At 36.2% G+C, this 16,387-nt stretch overlaps 1 protein-coding gene across 8 annotated transcripts in view; it reads left to right on the forward strand.

Annotated features, from left to right (window-relative positions):
• C2CD5 (C2 calcium dependent domain containing 5) overlaps positions 1-16,387 on the forward strand; it is a 91,716-nt gene that overhangs the window by 55,674 nt on the left and 19,655 nt on the right. For all 8 annotated transcript variants that reach the window (XM_087442683.1, XM_004435449.3, XM_087442680.1 and 5 more), the window contains 4 exons: positions 2,664-2,855; positions 6,941-7,127; positions 10,232-10,396; positions 14,191-14,331. In XM_087442683.1, the coding sequence (XP_087298809.1) occupies positions 2,664-2,855; positions 6,941-7,127; positions 10,232-10,396; positions 14,191-14,331 (685 nt within the window). The remainder of the gene's footprint in view (positions 1-2,663; positions 2,856-6,940; positions 7,128-10,231; positions 10,397-14,190; positions 14,332-16,387) is intronic.

Here is a 16,387-nt window from a genome sequence, read left to right on the forward strand (position 1 = left end):
TTTTTCTCTTACTTTTGTTTCCTTTTGTCATACCTCCAAAACAGAAAAAGTTCATGAAACAGTTTTCATAAAGAAAATTCTTAATTTATAAGACAAAACACTATATTGTACCAAAATTATATATAAAAGCTTCATGAAAGTGAAGTATAACTTTAATATATGAGAAAGAGAAAGTGAAAGCAGTAGGTAAAATGAGGTTACTTTTTGACTTGATTATTGGTCCCTTTAATCTGTTAGCTTCCATAAACGTCAAAAATACTTTCCATAAACAGATGAAATTATCAAATATGTACACAGAAAACTATTAGTTTGGTACTGGAGTCTACCCAGATGGTATAAATTTTAATTACTCCTTACTCTACAGTATGCATGTTTGTTTTTTTTTGCAGTGTTAATATATTAGTATATATTAAGTAAGAAAGCAAAAAAATTCTGTATGTGATCAAATTTAGTATAAATTTGCAAATCTGTATGTAACAAAGAAAGATATTCTAGCTCTGGTAGGCACACAGAAGACCTTGGTAAGTTTCTTCTTTTGTCAATATTAAAAATGGATTTTGACCATAATATATTGCAGAGCATTAAAAAGTCATCATAAATAGGAAAGTGAAGGTAGGACATTTTCAAGTATATTAAACAACTGGAGTGTTCTGTTGAGAAACCTGACTTTGCCAGTGTGTTGACCCAGTGTTGTAATACAGTTCTTACACATGTCAGTAGGTTTCATTCTTGAGTAGATAGAAATGACTTTTCCCATGCAGCTTGGTTATTTCAGTACTGTGGGTTGGATGGATACAGTGAATTCCCTTATATGGCAGTCCGATGCAACAGGTACCATCCCTATTTGTAATAGAGAAAAATGTCTTTTTTTCTGCTATAAAATTATTAGTGCTTACTAGAGAAAATTTGAAAAATACAGGAGAGTAAAAGGAAGAAAAAATTCCTTATGATCTCACTATTCAGAGACAATCCCCTTTTGTACATTTCATATTTCAAATGCTTTCATAAATTTTAATACTTTTATATTTTATGCCTTATGATGTTGCACCACTTATGTTCAAATTTGTGTGAGGTGTTTAGTTAAAAATTGCCCCAGTTTTCATTTTTTTGTGCTCCCCTGTAACACATGGGCTGTGGATTCATACAAACTGGCATTAAAATCTGAGGTCTGCTGCTTAGTACTTAGGGTGACTGAGCAAGTTATTTAGTATCTCATGTTGGTTTCAGGTCAAGTGGAACTAGTGTTTGTTGCTGTCTGCTGGGCATTATATTGGGGGGTGTGTGTGTTAAGCTATAGTTTTCTTACTTAATCTTCAAAAAGAGCCCTATAAAATTGTTATTCCGGTTTTATAGAGGCAGCTCTGAGAGGTTAAATAACTTGCTCAGGGTCACACGGCTCTACTCAGATGTCTGATTTCCCTGTTTCTTCTAATGTACCAGAATGCCATCTCAATAATAAAAGAATGATATTTGGGAGTAATTTAATTTGACTTAGAGGGTTATTGTGAAAATTCAGTGAAATAATGTATACAAAGAATCTGCAAAAAGCCTGACTCCTAGTAGGTATAGTATGAGTTTCCTTTCTCCTCTTTAATTTGACTACTTGCCACATTTCCACTTCTAAAGGGTTGCTTTAGATTAGAGAGAGCTGAGAACCCACATCTTCCAGAGCCCTAGGAGATGTGGCTGTGTGAAAGTCTGGAATTCCCTCTGTTTCCATTCCTCTTCTCCCAATTTCCTGAGATTTAAATGAGTGAAAAAATACTTAATCATTCTAAAATGAATTCATAAACAGCATATTGCAACAAACATTTTACAGTGAATGGGATGGTTGTGGGTTGTTCATTTGTGGTTTAATTATGATATGTATGTCGTTTATGAAACACAGGTGTTTTGGTTTCTAAGAAATATTAAAACAGTCACTGGAGGGCCGGCCCCGTGGCCTGGCGGTTAAGTGCGCGCGCTCCGCTGCTGGCGGCCCGGGTTCGTATCCCGGGCGCGCACCGACGCACTGCTTCTCCGGCCACGCTGGGGCCGCGTCCCACATACAGCAACTAGAAGGATGTGCAGCTATGACATACAACTACCTACTGGGGCTTTAAGGGGAAAAAAATAAATAAATAAAATCTTTTAAAAAAAAAAAAAAAAACAGTCACTGGAAATTAGAAACTTTGGAGTATGCCTATATTTGACTTACTTTTTGTTCTTCTTAAAGGATTTGTTTTTAACAATGAATTTTTTTCAAATTGTTAGTTTGGTTAAAAATTTTTTTTTATGGGAATTTTTTTTGTGATTATGTTTGTGTTATATTTGTCAGACAGTAGGAAAATGTCACCCTTATTCTCTAACCATTTGTTTTTATGTTGTACCCCAAAGAAAAAACTTTGGGATAGTAGTGGTTTTTATCAGGTGCTAAGTCATCAAACATGAATTGGTGCAAGATGACTTGCTACTTGTGTAAGCCTTTCTCTCATGGGAAAGTATATGGTTCTGATTTCATGGTCATTGGTAATTCTTATCAGTCATAGTGATACTCTTACAACCCGCTGTGGTAGAAGTTGTGGTGTAATTTGTACACAAGTACTGTATATATAATAGATTTTTTTAAGAAATACATAGACTTTTCAATAATGCCTTATTTTTTTCTTAATGTAATCACATAGGCTAGAAGAAAATTTGCCTGCGGGCTGTGGATTTTGCCATATACCATATGATGAACTGAATATGCCATTCCCAGCTCATCTCACATATTGCTATAACTGCAGGAAACAAAAAGTTCCTGATGTTCTCTTTACAACTATAGACCTCCCAACAGATGCAACAGTTATTGGAAAAGGTTGTCTTATTCAAGCAAGGTATGTTTGTGAAAACAGTATTTGGAATCCCTGGACGAGAATAGGGTTTGGAATCAAATAGACCTATTTTCAAATATCTGCTGTACTGTTTCCTACCTGTGTGATCCTGGGCAGGCTGAGCAATTCTAGCCGAACCTTGTATTTTATTGTATGGAAAATTGGGAGGAAAAATACCCTCTTTATGAAACTTAAATAAGTTTATATGCAAAGGCAGGTTTAAACATTTAAATTCTGTACAAATGTTTATTATTATGAGGATTATTAATTAACCTTGCAGGCTATGGATGTGACTCAGTATGCTTTAATGACATTAAACATGTAAAACATTTTGGAAATTGACTTTTATCTCTTTTAAAGAGCAGTGCTGTGTAGTGTTTCTTTTACTGCTTCACTTAGCTGTTGAGTTCCTTTTAAAATGTACTGGAGTAGGAAGTGCTACATTGTGGTAGGCATACAGGAAACAGCTGTGGCTGTCTAGGTCGCTAACCACTGCCAGGTACCAAAACCACTGAGCATTTCTGTCCTCATCTTGCTTGACATCTCAGCAGTAGTCACACAGTTAATCATTTTCTCCTTCTTGAAACTCCTTTGACTTCACAATGCCACACTTTCTGCTTTTTCTTACCTTCATGTATAGTCTTCATTCTCCTTGTTGATTCCTCTTCATTTCTTGATCCTTGAGAGCCATGGATCTGGACCCTCTTCTCAAAGCTCTCTCTGTAGTTGAACTCATCAACTCCTATAGGTCTATGTGCTCTTTATATGTCTATGACTCCCAGATTTATAACTCTAGTCCAGAATCGCTTCTGAGCTTCAGACTCATATACTTACCTGTCTACTTCACATCCCATTTTGAGGTGTCATAGGCATCTCATACTTGTTCCAAATTGAACTGCTGATTTTCTCCACTTCTTTCGTATTAGCCTTCTCTGTTTTTCTTATTGATGTCTTGATAGTGTATAAGATTGTGAAATTTTGGTTGTACATTATTGTTCGTCAGTAACCATATAAATGCGTCCCTTCACCCGTTGTGCCCACCCCCCAACCCCCTTACCTTTGGTAACCACCATATAGTTCTCTCTGTCTGTGTGTTGGTTTATATTCCACATATGAGTGAAATCATGTGGTGTTTGTCTTTCTCTGTCTGGCTTATTTCACTTAACATAATACCCTCCAGGTCTATCCTTGTTGTTGCAAATGGGATGATTTTGTCTTTTTTTTTTTGAGGAACATAGGCCCTGAGCTAACATTTGCCAATCCTCCTATTTTTGCTGAGGAAGACTGGCCCTGGGCTAACATCCATGCCCATCTTCCTCCACTTTATGTGGGATGCTGCCGCAGCATGGCTTGCCAAGTGGTGCATCGGTGCACGCCTGGGATCCAAACCGGCGAACCCCAGGCCGCCGCAGCAGAGTGCACGCACTTAACCACTTGCGCCACCGGGCTGGCCCCGATTTTGTCTTTTTTTATTAGCCTTCTCTATGTAATAAACAATACCTTGCTGTATCCAGGTCTTCATGCCAAATATGGTATTCTTTGACACTGTCCTCTTTCCTAACCTCCTCACGTGAAATTTATTAAAAGTCATGTTGAGTTTTCTTATAAAATATATTTCTAATCCATTTACTTATGCTTTCATTTCCTCTTGCATCTTAGACCTTCTGTTTGGGATTGTTTTTCTTTTGCCTGAGGTATATCATTTAGTATTTCTTTTGGTGGGTCTGCTGGTGGTGAACTATTTTTTGCTTGTCTTAAAATGTGTTTATTTTATCTTTAAAAACTATCTTGGGCTGGCATTTATTTTCTTTCAGCACGTTGAAGATACCCTTCCACTGCCTTCTGCGTTTCATTGCTACCGTTGAAAAATAACCTATTAGACCAACTGTTGTTCCTTTGAAGGTAGCGTATTTTTTTCCTGAGGCTGTGTGTGAGCTATTCTATTTGTCTTTGGTTTTCTGCAGTTTCCTTATCATGTTAAGTATGGAGTTCTCTTTATCCTAATTCTTATACATTGGGCTTCTGGAATCTGTAGATTGGTGTCTTTTATGTGTTTTAGAAAATTTTTAGATATTAGTTCTCCTGTGTTTCATCTCTTCTCTCTTCTTGATGATCCAATTTAAAATATGTTAGACTTTCTCACTGTTTTCTCCATGTCTGTTGCTCTCTTGTCTATATTTTCTATCTTTTTGTTTCTCTATGCTATATTTTGGATACTTTCTTAGCTATCTTTCAATTCTCTAATTCTCTCTTCAGTTATCTCGAGTATGCTATTAAGCTTAATAATTGAGGTTTTTAATTTTTGTTGATCAGTTTTTTGTTTCTAGAATTTTTATTTTATTCTTTTTCAAATCTGATATTACTTATTATAGTTCGTGACTGATTCTGTAACTGATAATTTTAATATCTGAAATCTCTTTGTTTTCTGTTGTTCCTGCTGGTTATTGTTCATCGTGTTTTGTTTCCTTTGACTGTGATAGGTTCACAGGAAGTCGCAAAAATGGTACAAAGAGTGCCAGGTACCCTTCACCCAGCTACCCCTGTTGGTGACATCTTATACAGCTGTAGTAGAGTATCAACTAGGAAATTGACATTGGTATAATACTGTTAACTATACTATAGACTTCATTCAGTTTTTACAATTTTTTAAACTTGCATTGATTTCTGTATTTGTGTGTATATGTATAGTTCTATGTAATTTTATCCCACCAGTAGATTTGTGTAACCACCACCACAGTCAAGGCACAGAACTGTTGTTCCACCATCAAAAAAGAACTCATACTACCTCCTTATGTTTATACTTCCCTATCCCTTGCCCTTGACCTGTGATGCTACTGAGAAGATTTTTAAAAATATATAATTTATGTAATTTTTTTTGTTTTAGGTAGGAGGAGGTTAGTCTCTATCAGCAGTTCTCAGAGTGTGGTCCCTAGACCAATAGCATCACCATCCTCAGGGGAATTTACAGAAATGCATATTCTCAGGCTCCACCCCAGACCTATTGAATCAGAAACTCTGGGGATGGGGCTCAGTAATTGTTGTATAACAAGCCCTCCAGGTGGTTCTGATGGAAGCTAAAGTTTGAGGACTACTAGCCTAAATAGCCTGGCTTGCCAGTTTGGGAATCTTTCCTTCTTCTTCACTGCTACCTTTTTAGTCCAAGCTCTCATTGTCTCTTACCTAAATAGCCTCTTGTCTGCCATCCCCACGTGTCATATTTACTCCATTCTCTGTGTAGCAATATAAATGATGTCCTAAAATATAAATTGGATCATGTTATTGCTTAAAACCCATCTGGGCTTTCCCGTTGCTGATAGAATAAAATCAGACTCCTTACCGTGACCCGTATGACCCTAACATGGTCAGGCCCCTTAGCTGCACTCGCACGCTTGCTCTCTGCACTTGAGCTACAGTGGTCTCCTCTTGGTTCTTCTGATCTGCCAACTCCATTCTGCAGTTGTCTTTCTCCAACTCTTCAGTCCCATCATGTCTTTAAGATCCCAGCTCTCCTGTGAGGCCTTCTCTCTAGTTATTCCCTCGCTTCAGCTGGTTTATTTTCTTCAGACACCTGATTCTTAAACACAATCTGAGCTTGCCGGGTTTCTTTGTTCATCCCCCGCCCCCCCCCCCACCACTGAAATGTAACCATGAGGACAGGGACTTTGTGTTCTGTTCATTGATTAGTGCCCACCATCCACAACAGTGCCTGGCATGTGGGAGATACTCAAGTAAGTTTTGTATGCTTTTAATGAGTAAATTAACTTTTTTCCTCTGCTATCCATCCGTCATATGATCATATGGAGTTGTGAAACCTAAGATTTTAAATTATATTCTCTAGTGATTTTGATCAGTATTTATTTCATTGCTAGAGATTTTGAGATTTTTCTTTTTGTTATTGAAATAGGACTTTTAGCCAAAGTGTTTACAGTGAGGAAAATGGCAGAAAAGATTATTGATATAACTTAATAAGCCCATTTGAAACAAGTAAATGTTTTATCAAGTATAATTTCAGAAAGTTTTAAAAAGTGGACGTTTCTTAAGATGGTACCAAGAATACCATCCACTGACTGAATTATTTTCCTTCGCAGGTTATGTCGCTTAAAAAAGAAAGCACAGGCGGAAGCAAATGCCACAGCTATCAGTAATCTGCTGCCGTTTATGGAATATGAAGTGCACACTCAGCTCATGAATAAACTGAAACTGAAAGGAATGAACGCTTTATTTGGACTGAGAATTCAGATCACAGTGGGTGAAAATATGTTGATGGGCTTAGCAGTAAGTGTAGATGTTTTGGTTTGGTTTTGTGATTCCTGTAGTTGTAGTAGATTCCATTTCAGGTGATTCAGAGAGTCTTTTTATTAAAAAGACTTATTTAAAGAAACTGGCGTCAAGACCTTTAAGAGTTGGGGACATTATAAGAAATAAAAAGTCTGGTGATAGGCTTTCAGATATTTTATTTTTATGTTTATAAAGTTATTATTATTTAAAATTAAATTAGTAAGTTATTATATAAAATTATTTATATTTACATTATTATTATAATATTCTGACCATAACCTCACTAGTCGGATTTCTAAAAGTTGTCATGTATGGCTTGTTTAGTAAGTTGGCCTCCATTTTTCTGGACTTTATTATGGTTTATTCATTGCTAAAACAGAGTTCTCAGCGCTGTTGACATTTGGGGATGTATAATTCTTTGTTGTGGGGGGCTGTCTTGTTCATTGTAGGATGTTTCTCAGCATCCCTGGCCTCTGCCCACTAGATGCTAATAGCTTCTCTCCAGTGTGACAACCAAAAATGTCTCCAGACATTACCAGATGTCCTCTGGGGGGTAAAAACACTCCTGAGCGGTGGACCACTGTGCTAAAATAATCTTTAGTTTCAATGGAGAACATAAAGCAATACATGTGAGATACTGTCTACTGTTGGACAGAGAATTGTTTCATCATAAATGTGCACATGTGGTCTGTAGTAGAATGTGCAATAAAATATTGTGTTTCTTAAGTGCTGATCAATTGTGAGGCAGTGAAAAGCTCTTTATCTCAGCTTCATGTTCACCTTGGCTTGTTAGAAAATAAGTTCTGACTTCAGAAAGTTGTCAGCGGGGAAAGTGAGATCTGCCTTTATGAGTAGCCTGAGACCCAGAGAACTAGATGCCTGCAAAATATATATTGATCAGATTCTATCTGTGGAAATCATCTCATATTCTAGACACTTTACTAGCCAGCATTTTTGTCTATGTCACTGGCACTTTTCCAGTTGAAATTCTCTGCCATCTTTCTGAGACATGCATAGAAATTTCATTTTAGGAAATTTATGGAACTTGGATTCTTTTTCTCAGTATGCATTTGTAGATAAAATGCTAAATTGTTTCCTGCTTCATCTGTTCTTTCTATAAGAGCAGATATGTAAATTTCTGTATATAGGGAATAATTGTGTGGCGATGATAAACTAGTTAGGTAATCACAATTTTTTAACAGGAGAAATTTGTAATGATTAATGAAAGTAATCTGATTATATTAAAATATTTGATATTTAGATTAACTTGGGAAAAAATGTTCGTTATAATTCATTCATCTAAAAACTTGCTTAGTGAGGACATAATATAAATGTGTAATTTGGAGTGAATACAAAACTATAGTTATTGGTAAGTGTCTCTGGAAACTAAGAGCTTGATTCAGATTCAAAGGTTTAAAAAACATTGTGCCAACTGTATCAGACACTTCTGATGGTTGAGCCCTAGGAAACTAGTTTGTGACCCTGGTAATAATTCTTCAGTGCTTGTCTCAAATACTGCCTTTTCTGATCCTTACTAATCTTCTTCTTGATCACTAGTGACGCTAATTACAACTGTTTGAGATTCTGATCTTTGTGCTGTGTTTTAGCTTGTGTATTTAAATCTCAAAGTCCTATGAGTAGCTTCCATGATGGTTAATCTCTGGATGAGTGCCTACTGGGTGTCTGGCACTGTGCTACTCCAGAAGGAATGTAATATTGTCTTCTCTTTACAAAGAGAGGAGAAAGTGGATGCCGTGATAGGTTGAGACTTGTCCAAAATGATGTGGTTACATGTACTGGAACTGAATTTCAAATCCAGGCCTATCTAGTTCCAGAGTCTGTGTTCTCAACCATTCTGGACTGTTGCCTTGTTAGTGAGTGCTGTGAAGAAAGTGTTTGAGATGGTGCACTAAGGCTTCATGTGGCACAGAGGGCATTCTGGGGTTGAACATCAGAGACTGGGTCTCTGGTACAGTCAGGGACACTGAAGAACAAAGAAAAAGAGCTTCTGAGGATCAGTTTCATCTACTGTGCAGACTTCATTATAGAATATCATACCCTTTTTAAGATGGACTTTTACAAAATTCACAGTTGATTAATTTATAAATAATAATATCAACTCAAACAATTCAAAATACACAAATATCTAGCGTTAAGAGAATTGTCTTCTCTTTTCCCTGTTCCACTCCTTTGATGTTAACAATTTGATGTTTATATTTCTATATATATTTTTTGCTTTGCTGATATAAGCATATTTTTTTTACTCTTTATTTTTTTATTTTTATTATTATTATTATTTTTAATTTTTTGTTTATTGCAGTAACATTGGTTTATAACATTGTATAAATTTCAGGTATAACATTGTATAAATTTCAGGTGTACATCATATTTAAACATAAATTATCATAGGTGTGTGTGTGTATTATCTTTTTTTGTATTTCCCCTAATAGTTTTCCAGTACTAATGGCATAAAGTACTGTTACAGAGTCAGAAATTAATAGTCATTGAATTAAATATTTAAAATAAACTGTGTCGAGTAAAGTTTTCTTTCTTGGTCATTATGGAAGTAAGGTGGTCTAGTGAAAAATTCCTGGGTTTTGGAGTGAGAAGCAGGTTCAGATCTCTTCTCTACATTTATTGACAGTGTGATCTTGAGTAAGTTTCCTATTGTACCTGAACTTTGGTTTCCTCACTTGCTTTGCAAAAGTTTCCCTTTCACTTTTGCATTTTAAAGATAAATTATCTCCTCATTAATGAAAAATTTACTTTTTAACAACTTTTTATCTTTTTTTCTAAGCTGTTTTTTCAGTGTAATTTATTTTTTACAATCATAAGGTAAAAATTGTAAAGTACAGTTGGGTATGCAGTGGAAAGTGAATCCCCTTTCCGCTGCTGTCTCCTACCTTCCCAGGGTTCTCATCAGAAGCAACCCAACCCCTGTGACTGGTGGTTTTTCTGTGCCCTTCCACATATGTCCTAGGCATACACTGGTGCTAACTCTCTTTTTCCTATGGGGCAAAGACCACATTAATAAATATGAAAACTTAAAGACTGTTATTCTTTAGATATTCTTCTGATTATCTCCCCATTGTTTTTATAAGTCGGCCACAGGTGTGTATTTAGCAGCTTTACCAACTCCTGGTGGTATTCAGATTGCCGGGAAGACTCCTAATGATGGCTCCTACGAACAGCATATATCTCATATGCAAAAGAAGATAAATGACACGATTGCTAAGAATAAAGAGTTATATGAAATCACTCCTCCAGTAAGTAAAATAAATCTACATTGTGAATACATAAGTTATTGTTTAGATGTTAGTGTATTTTTAGGTTATCTTATTTTGGACATAAAAGATTTTTTTGCACTGTTTAGATTCGCTCTTCTTATTACTCATTCTGTTACCTCCCTTTGCATCCGTTTATGTCCGTGCTCAAGTGTCTCCTTGTTAGGGAGGCCGATTCTGACCATCCTATTTAAAAATTGTAACGCTCCGGTCAATTTTTGGTACTTCCTATCCCCCTTCTGTGTTTTATTATTTTCTCTTTCTCTTATCTGTGTGTGTGTGTGTGTGTGTGTGTGCGTGTGTGTGTACACACAAAGAGAGAGATTTTTGATTTTTGTCTATTGCTTGTTACTCCCAGTGGAATGAAGCTCAATCAAAGCTGTATTCCTAATGCCTAGAACAGTTCCTCCTAGTAGTAGCCTCTTGATAAATACTTGTTGAATGACTAAATAAATGGCTTAAAATGTTCTTTTTTAGTAAAAAGATAGATTGCTTATCTGTGGTAAAAATGTGATAGAATACAGAGTGTTTTGGTTTCAGCTTCTTTCTTAGAATTTTCCTACTGGTCATTTCCATGGTCAGTCTTCTCACCAAGTTTGCAGTTGGTATCACAATGCCTCTTCCTCTATGGATGCCTTATAGCCATAGTCTGAATTGAAGGAAAAATGTGTTGGAGTTAGAAAGAAACTAGTTGTTTTTATGACTATCTGATAATGAAATACTTCTGTAAAAGCAAAGTGTTTGGATAAGATTATTATTGTTGTTTTTATTATTTTATTTTATACATACTATTGAATTTTGGTCTTTTGGAACAGTGCATCTAAATTCTAGCTTCAGACTTACAGCTTTCTAGAAAAGTTGTTAAGCTGGAGGGAATTTTAAGGATGTGACCTAGAGCTACACTGTGCAGTGTGGTAGACACTGGCCACATGTGGCTCTCGAGCACTTGACGTGTGGCTGGTCTGAACTGAGATGTGCTGAAAACATAAAAATACTGTATACACCGGATTTTGAAGGCTTAGATTGAAAAAGAATGTAAAATATCTCATGAATATTTTTTATGGGTACATGTTGAAAATGTAATAAATATTTATTGAAAATAAAATATTTTCAATATTTTATTGAAATTTATTTAATTTGTTTCTTTTTTATTTTATTACTTATGAGGCTTGCTTTGTATTTCTATTGTGCTGGTATAGAACGTCTAAGAAAGTTAATGTGTTAATATATTAATACTTAAATAGCCTTTGTAAAAGCTTTTCACACAGCACAGTAGACTGTTTGCAATACATTGTTTTTCTTGTTTAATTATATTTTGATATTTGAACATCTACTAATAGTGTTTATGCCCATTGGGGAGAATGATTTGTAAAGCTATGTGTTAGGGCTCCATTTATCAGTTCTAATGGTATGAGCTGGACTCTTTTGCTTAACAGTGTTTATCAACTCTGTGCTTCCCTCCTGACCTGCCGCAGGAACAGTTGACCCTCCTCCATTGTGTTCCTGTTGTACCTGTACGTGCTTCTGTCATAGTGCCTGTTACAGATTATTGCACTTGGTTTTTACATGTCTGTCTTCCTTTACTATCATGTGAGCCCCTTGAAGACAGAGAGATATTTAAATCAGAATGTGAATTATTTTACTTCATCCATTCAATAAATATTTATTGAACTTCTGTTTCAGTAGTACATTTTAGAGGAGGGAATAAATCTGTTATGATTTAAAAAATTTCAGTATATATGGATTTCATGTGTTGAATATGACTGTGTTTCCACAAAAGGACTAATCAATTTATGAATCTTCTAATATGTCTTTCCTTATTTCAGATACTGACTCTTACAGTCTTTTAGCTTAACATCTCAGAATTTGTTTGACACAGTCAGTGTACCAGGCCACTACCCAGATTACAGTTCTGTCTTTTCAATTTTCTAAAACAATGTATGCCCCACCTAAAAATGTGGATCAGAGTATTCCTTCTCTTAGAAAGGTAGCCCTAGCTGAAGTGAATGCTATCGTTTGATTTTTTCCTCAGTACACTGACAAATGTTTCTAATGCAATAGTGTAGTACCACTTAAATGGAGATAATTCAGTCAACCAAAGGTATCAAAATGAGGTGCAAAGCTTTTAGAATAACAGTATCAGTGGTGAAACCTCAATATGAATCTAAGATATATTAAATACCAGATGGTTACATTTATTAGGTCTGTAATACAGTGAACAGAGGCATAAGTGAATTTTAAGCTACTATGGAATTATAAAAAATAGGGCGAAATCTAGTGGGAAGAACATTGCACTCAGTCAAAAGAACTGATCTAGACAGGTTCCTCACTTACTAGTTTTCAAACACAGCAAACGACTTTACCCCTGAACTGCAGCTCTTTCTCATTTTATAGTCATTACAATAGGCACCCTGTCAGATTTATATAGGGCAGGTTAATTTGGAATGTAAGTAAGATAAATGGATGTGAAAGTAATGCATAAATAGCTGTGTTATGAAACTATGTGGTGGTAGTCTTATGTAACGTAGGCACTAGCAATGAACATTTAAAACTATGTTTTTGAAAAACGTTTTCTTATAATTTCCTTGTTTTTTAAAAAGCCAGCTTTGTTACACCAACAATAGGCTATGCCCTTTGCATTTGTGCTCACATGTCCATATTCTCCAGATTTTCCTTGTGGCCAACAGGTATTTAGGGCCTCTAGTTAGCTCCGATCTTTGGCTAGGGAATAGGTGAAAGCTTACAGACCCATATAGGATTTCATCATACACTGGCCTCAAAAAGATCATATTGTAACTACCAAAGTTCATTTAGCTTGGTAAGTTGCACAGGAAATACATGCATAATATGTGTATTGTGTATACGTACAAAGAAATACGTTTATCATATTCTTCATTTTACTATGTGGAGCTTTGAAAAATTACCACTAGGGGGCCGGCCCCTTGGCTTAGCGGTTAAGTGCACATGCTCCACTATTGGCGGCCCAGGTTCGGATCCCGGCGCTCACCGATGCACCACTTCTCTGGCCATGCTGAGTCCGCATCCCACATACAGCAACTAGAAGGATGTGCAACTATGACATACAACTATCTGCTGGGGCTTTGGGGTAAAAAAAGGAGGAGGATTGGCAATAGATGTTAGCACAGAGCCGGTCTTCCTCAGCAAAAAGAGGAGGATTGGCGTAGATGTTAGCTCAGGGCTGATCTTCCTCACAAAAAAAAAAAAAAAGAAAACTTACAACTGGATAAAGAAAGATATGAAAGAGTGGAGTCCTATTTGGGGACATAAATCTTTAGTTCTTTATGAGCTATTAGGACTTTTGAATGCTGAGTAGAAAATACCTTCTGAGCTGGGACTACTCATTGTAGTGTCTTCTCTGTACACTAGATGTCAGTATTGCCTTCTATGTCTGTGTTAGCGATCAAGTTTGTGGAGTAGCGTTTCAAGGGTGCTATTATCAATCAAAGGAAATATCCAGGTACTCAATAAAGCGTTAGTTATAGTCATAAAAGTTGTAATTAAATATAGACTGTGAATATATTTTACAGACTTCTTCCCCCACAGGTAGTTGTCTATTAATATAAAAATTTAAAATCAGACTGAAGTATACAAATACCAAATCATTAAGTTGTACACCTGAAACTAATATAATATGTCAATTATATCTCAATAAAAAAAGGAAAAAGAGAAAATACTGCAGTTTACCAAAGGAAGAAAAAAGCCAAAAAGCGAAAAAGACAGTTTCATGTGATACAAAGCAATTATATTTCTTCTAGGAGATATCTGAAGAGATTATAGGATCACCCATCCCAGAACCCAGACAACGCTCAAGACTTTTAAGATCTCAATCAGAAAGCTCTGATGAAGTTACAGAATTGGACCTTTCACATGGGAAAAAAGATGCTTTTGTTTTGGAGGTATTATTGCATTGGACTAATTTCTTAAAGTTTTTGGAAGATAAGATGTGCATTTTTACCATCAGATCCTAAATTGATGTGATACTTTTGTAGCATTATAACTGCTATAAATATCAAAAAATATTTTTATAGAAGTTACAACGAACTTGAAAATATCAGAACTTGTTAATATATTTTTTTGTTCAAAACCAGATTACTGATACAATAATGCAGATGGTTCTGGAAAAATTAATGTATGGCTTGAAACAAAATTAAAATAATATTAAACTCTTGGAGCTATTTTTGTAAGCCTGAATGAATTTAAGTAAGAAAGCTATTCTTTCACCTGCTGTAATTATTACCTGCTTTATATGTTATAACATGTTACTATAATTTTAACATTTTTACATGTATTATAATAATGTAAGCACTGTGACTTCTGGGTGTAGTGTTTTCTTACTGAATTCAGAAGATATAAGTGAACTTTCATTATAAAAACACACTCAGAACTAACATTTCTGGAGAATAAATGTGGCACAAAAGGTTTATGGAGCCTCCTCCCTCACAGATCTGCTCCCCTGCCCTCCCCTGTAGAATGGTTAGCTTTGAAAGAGATAGGTTGGGCCGGCCCCGTGGCTTAGTGGTTGGGTGCGCGCACTCCGCTGCTGGCGGCCCGGGTTCGGATCCCGGGCGCACACCGACGCACCGCTTCTCCGGCCATGCTGAGGCCGCGTCCCACATGCAGCAACTAGAAGGATGTGCAGCTATGACATACAACTATCTACTGGGGCTTTGGGGGCAAAAATAAATAAATAAAGAAAGAAAGAAAGAGATAGGTGATCTTCCTTTGATATTGAAAGAAAGGAAGATAAATGAGAATACTCAGAAATGTTCTGATAAGGTACCAGTTGAGAGAAGAAATCAGATGCTTTGATCTCAGTAAAGCAGGAAGCTGATGGCAGAATTGGATGGGGATGGAATTGGAGGTTTGAAGAGTCTAGAACAGTGCCCGTGAATGCGATCAGGATGTCAGCCATGGGGGATACACAAGGCTTAACTGAGGTGAGAGTGTTAATTTGTAAAAAACTCAAACTATATGAAATTGTGCTTTTTTCTCATAGTTTTCTACAGTCTGAGAATAGAAAAAAATTGGAGATTGGTAAAAGAATATGTCAGGTTAGGGAGGTAAAGAGTTCCCGGGTACTTTGCTACTGCACGTGTGCCGTGACTACCTGTAGCATCTGCACTATCTGGGAGCTTGTAAGAGATGCCAATGCTGGAGCCCCTACTTCAGACCTAGTAAATGAAATTTCAAGGTGGGGCCCAGGAATCTGTTTAACAAATTCTCCAGATGATTTTTAGCATTACCATAAGCTTGATGTAGAGCATTATTGATATTTCTGATCCTGGGATCCTGACTCAGTAGAGAACAGAAGTGCTGCAGACGTGGGCGGAGGACTGAGGGCAAGGTGCAGATTCAGTAAGAGAAGGGACAGAGAGACAGGGGATTGTGGTTGAGAATGCTTGAGATCTGGGTGTGGAGTGTTGTGGGGAATAGTGGGTTGAGGTATGGCCACAACTGTGGGTTGCTAAAGTAAAGTGGAAGTGAAGGTGGTTCTTGAAGACCCAACGGTGATGTGAGGGGAAGCTTAGAGTGTGTGAGTGAGGACTTAGACCCCTGGTGTACAGATGAATGTCAGTATATGTCCAGTTGGATATTTTCACTATTTATTATTCACAGTGGAATATTGTAATGTAAGAAAAAGAGGATTTGGACTTATTTTTTTTAGACGCGCCTTTAAATTTATCCCTCTGTAATTCTGTTTTAAAGCAGTTCTGGATTCAGTCAAAAGATTTTTTTCAATTGCACTTAATTAATATAAACAAATAGAGATAATGATTGATTATGGCATCTTTGTTAAGTATTGAAACATACCCTCATAGAGGCTTGAGAAAAGTCTCATTTTTTAAAAAATTCAATGTAGTTTAAAATGTAAAATATTTCACTTAGAAGTATTTATAATTATTACTGTGGGGAAATTTACAGACGTTAGAAAATTTTTTTTTCAAGTTTTTT

Source organism: Ceratotherium simum, chromosome 17, assembly GCF_057802395.1.
Source record: "Ceratotherium simum simum isolate JZ-2026a chromosome 17, ASM5780239v1, whole genome shotgun sequence".
Lineage (NCBI taxonomy): Eukaryota > Metazoa > Chordata > Mammalia > Perissodactyla > Rhinocerotidae > Ceratotherium > Ceratotherium simum.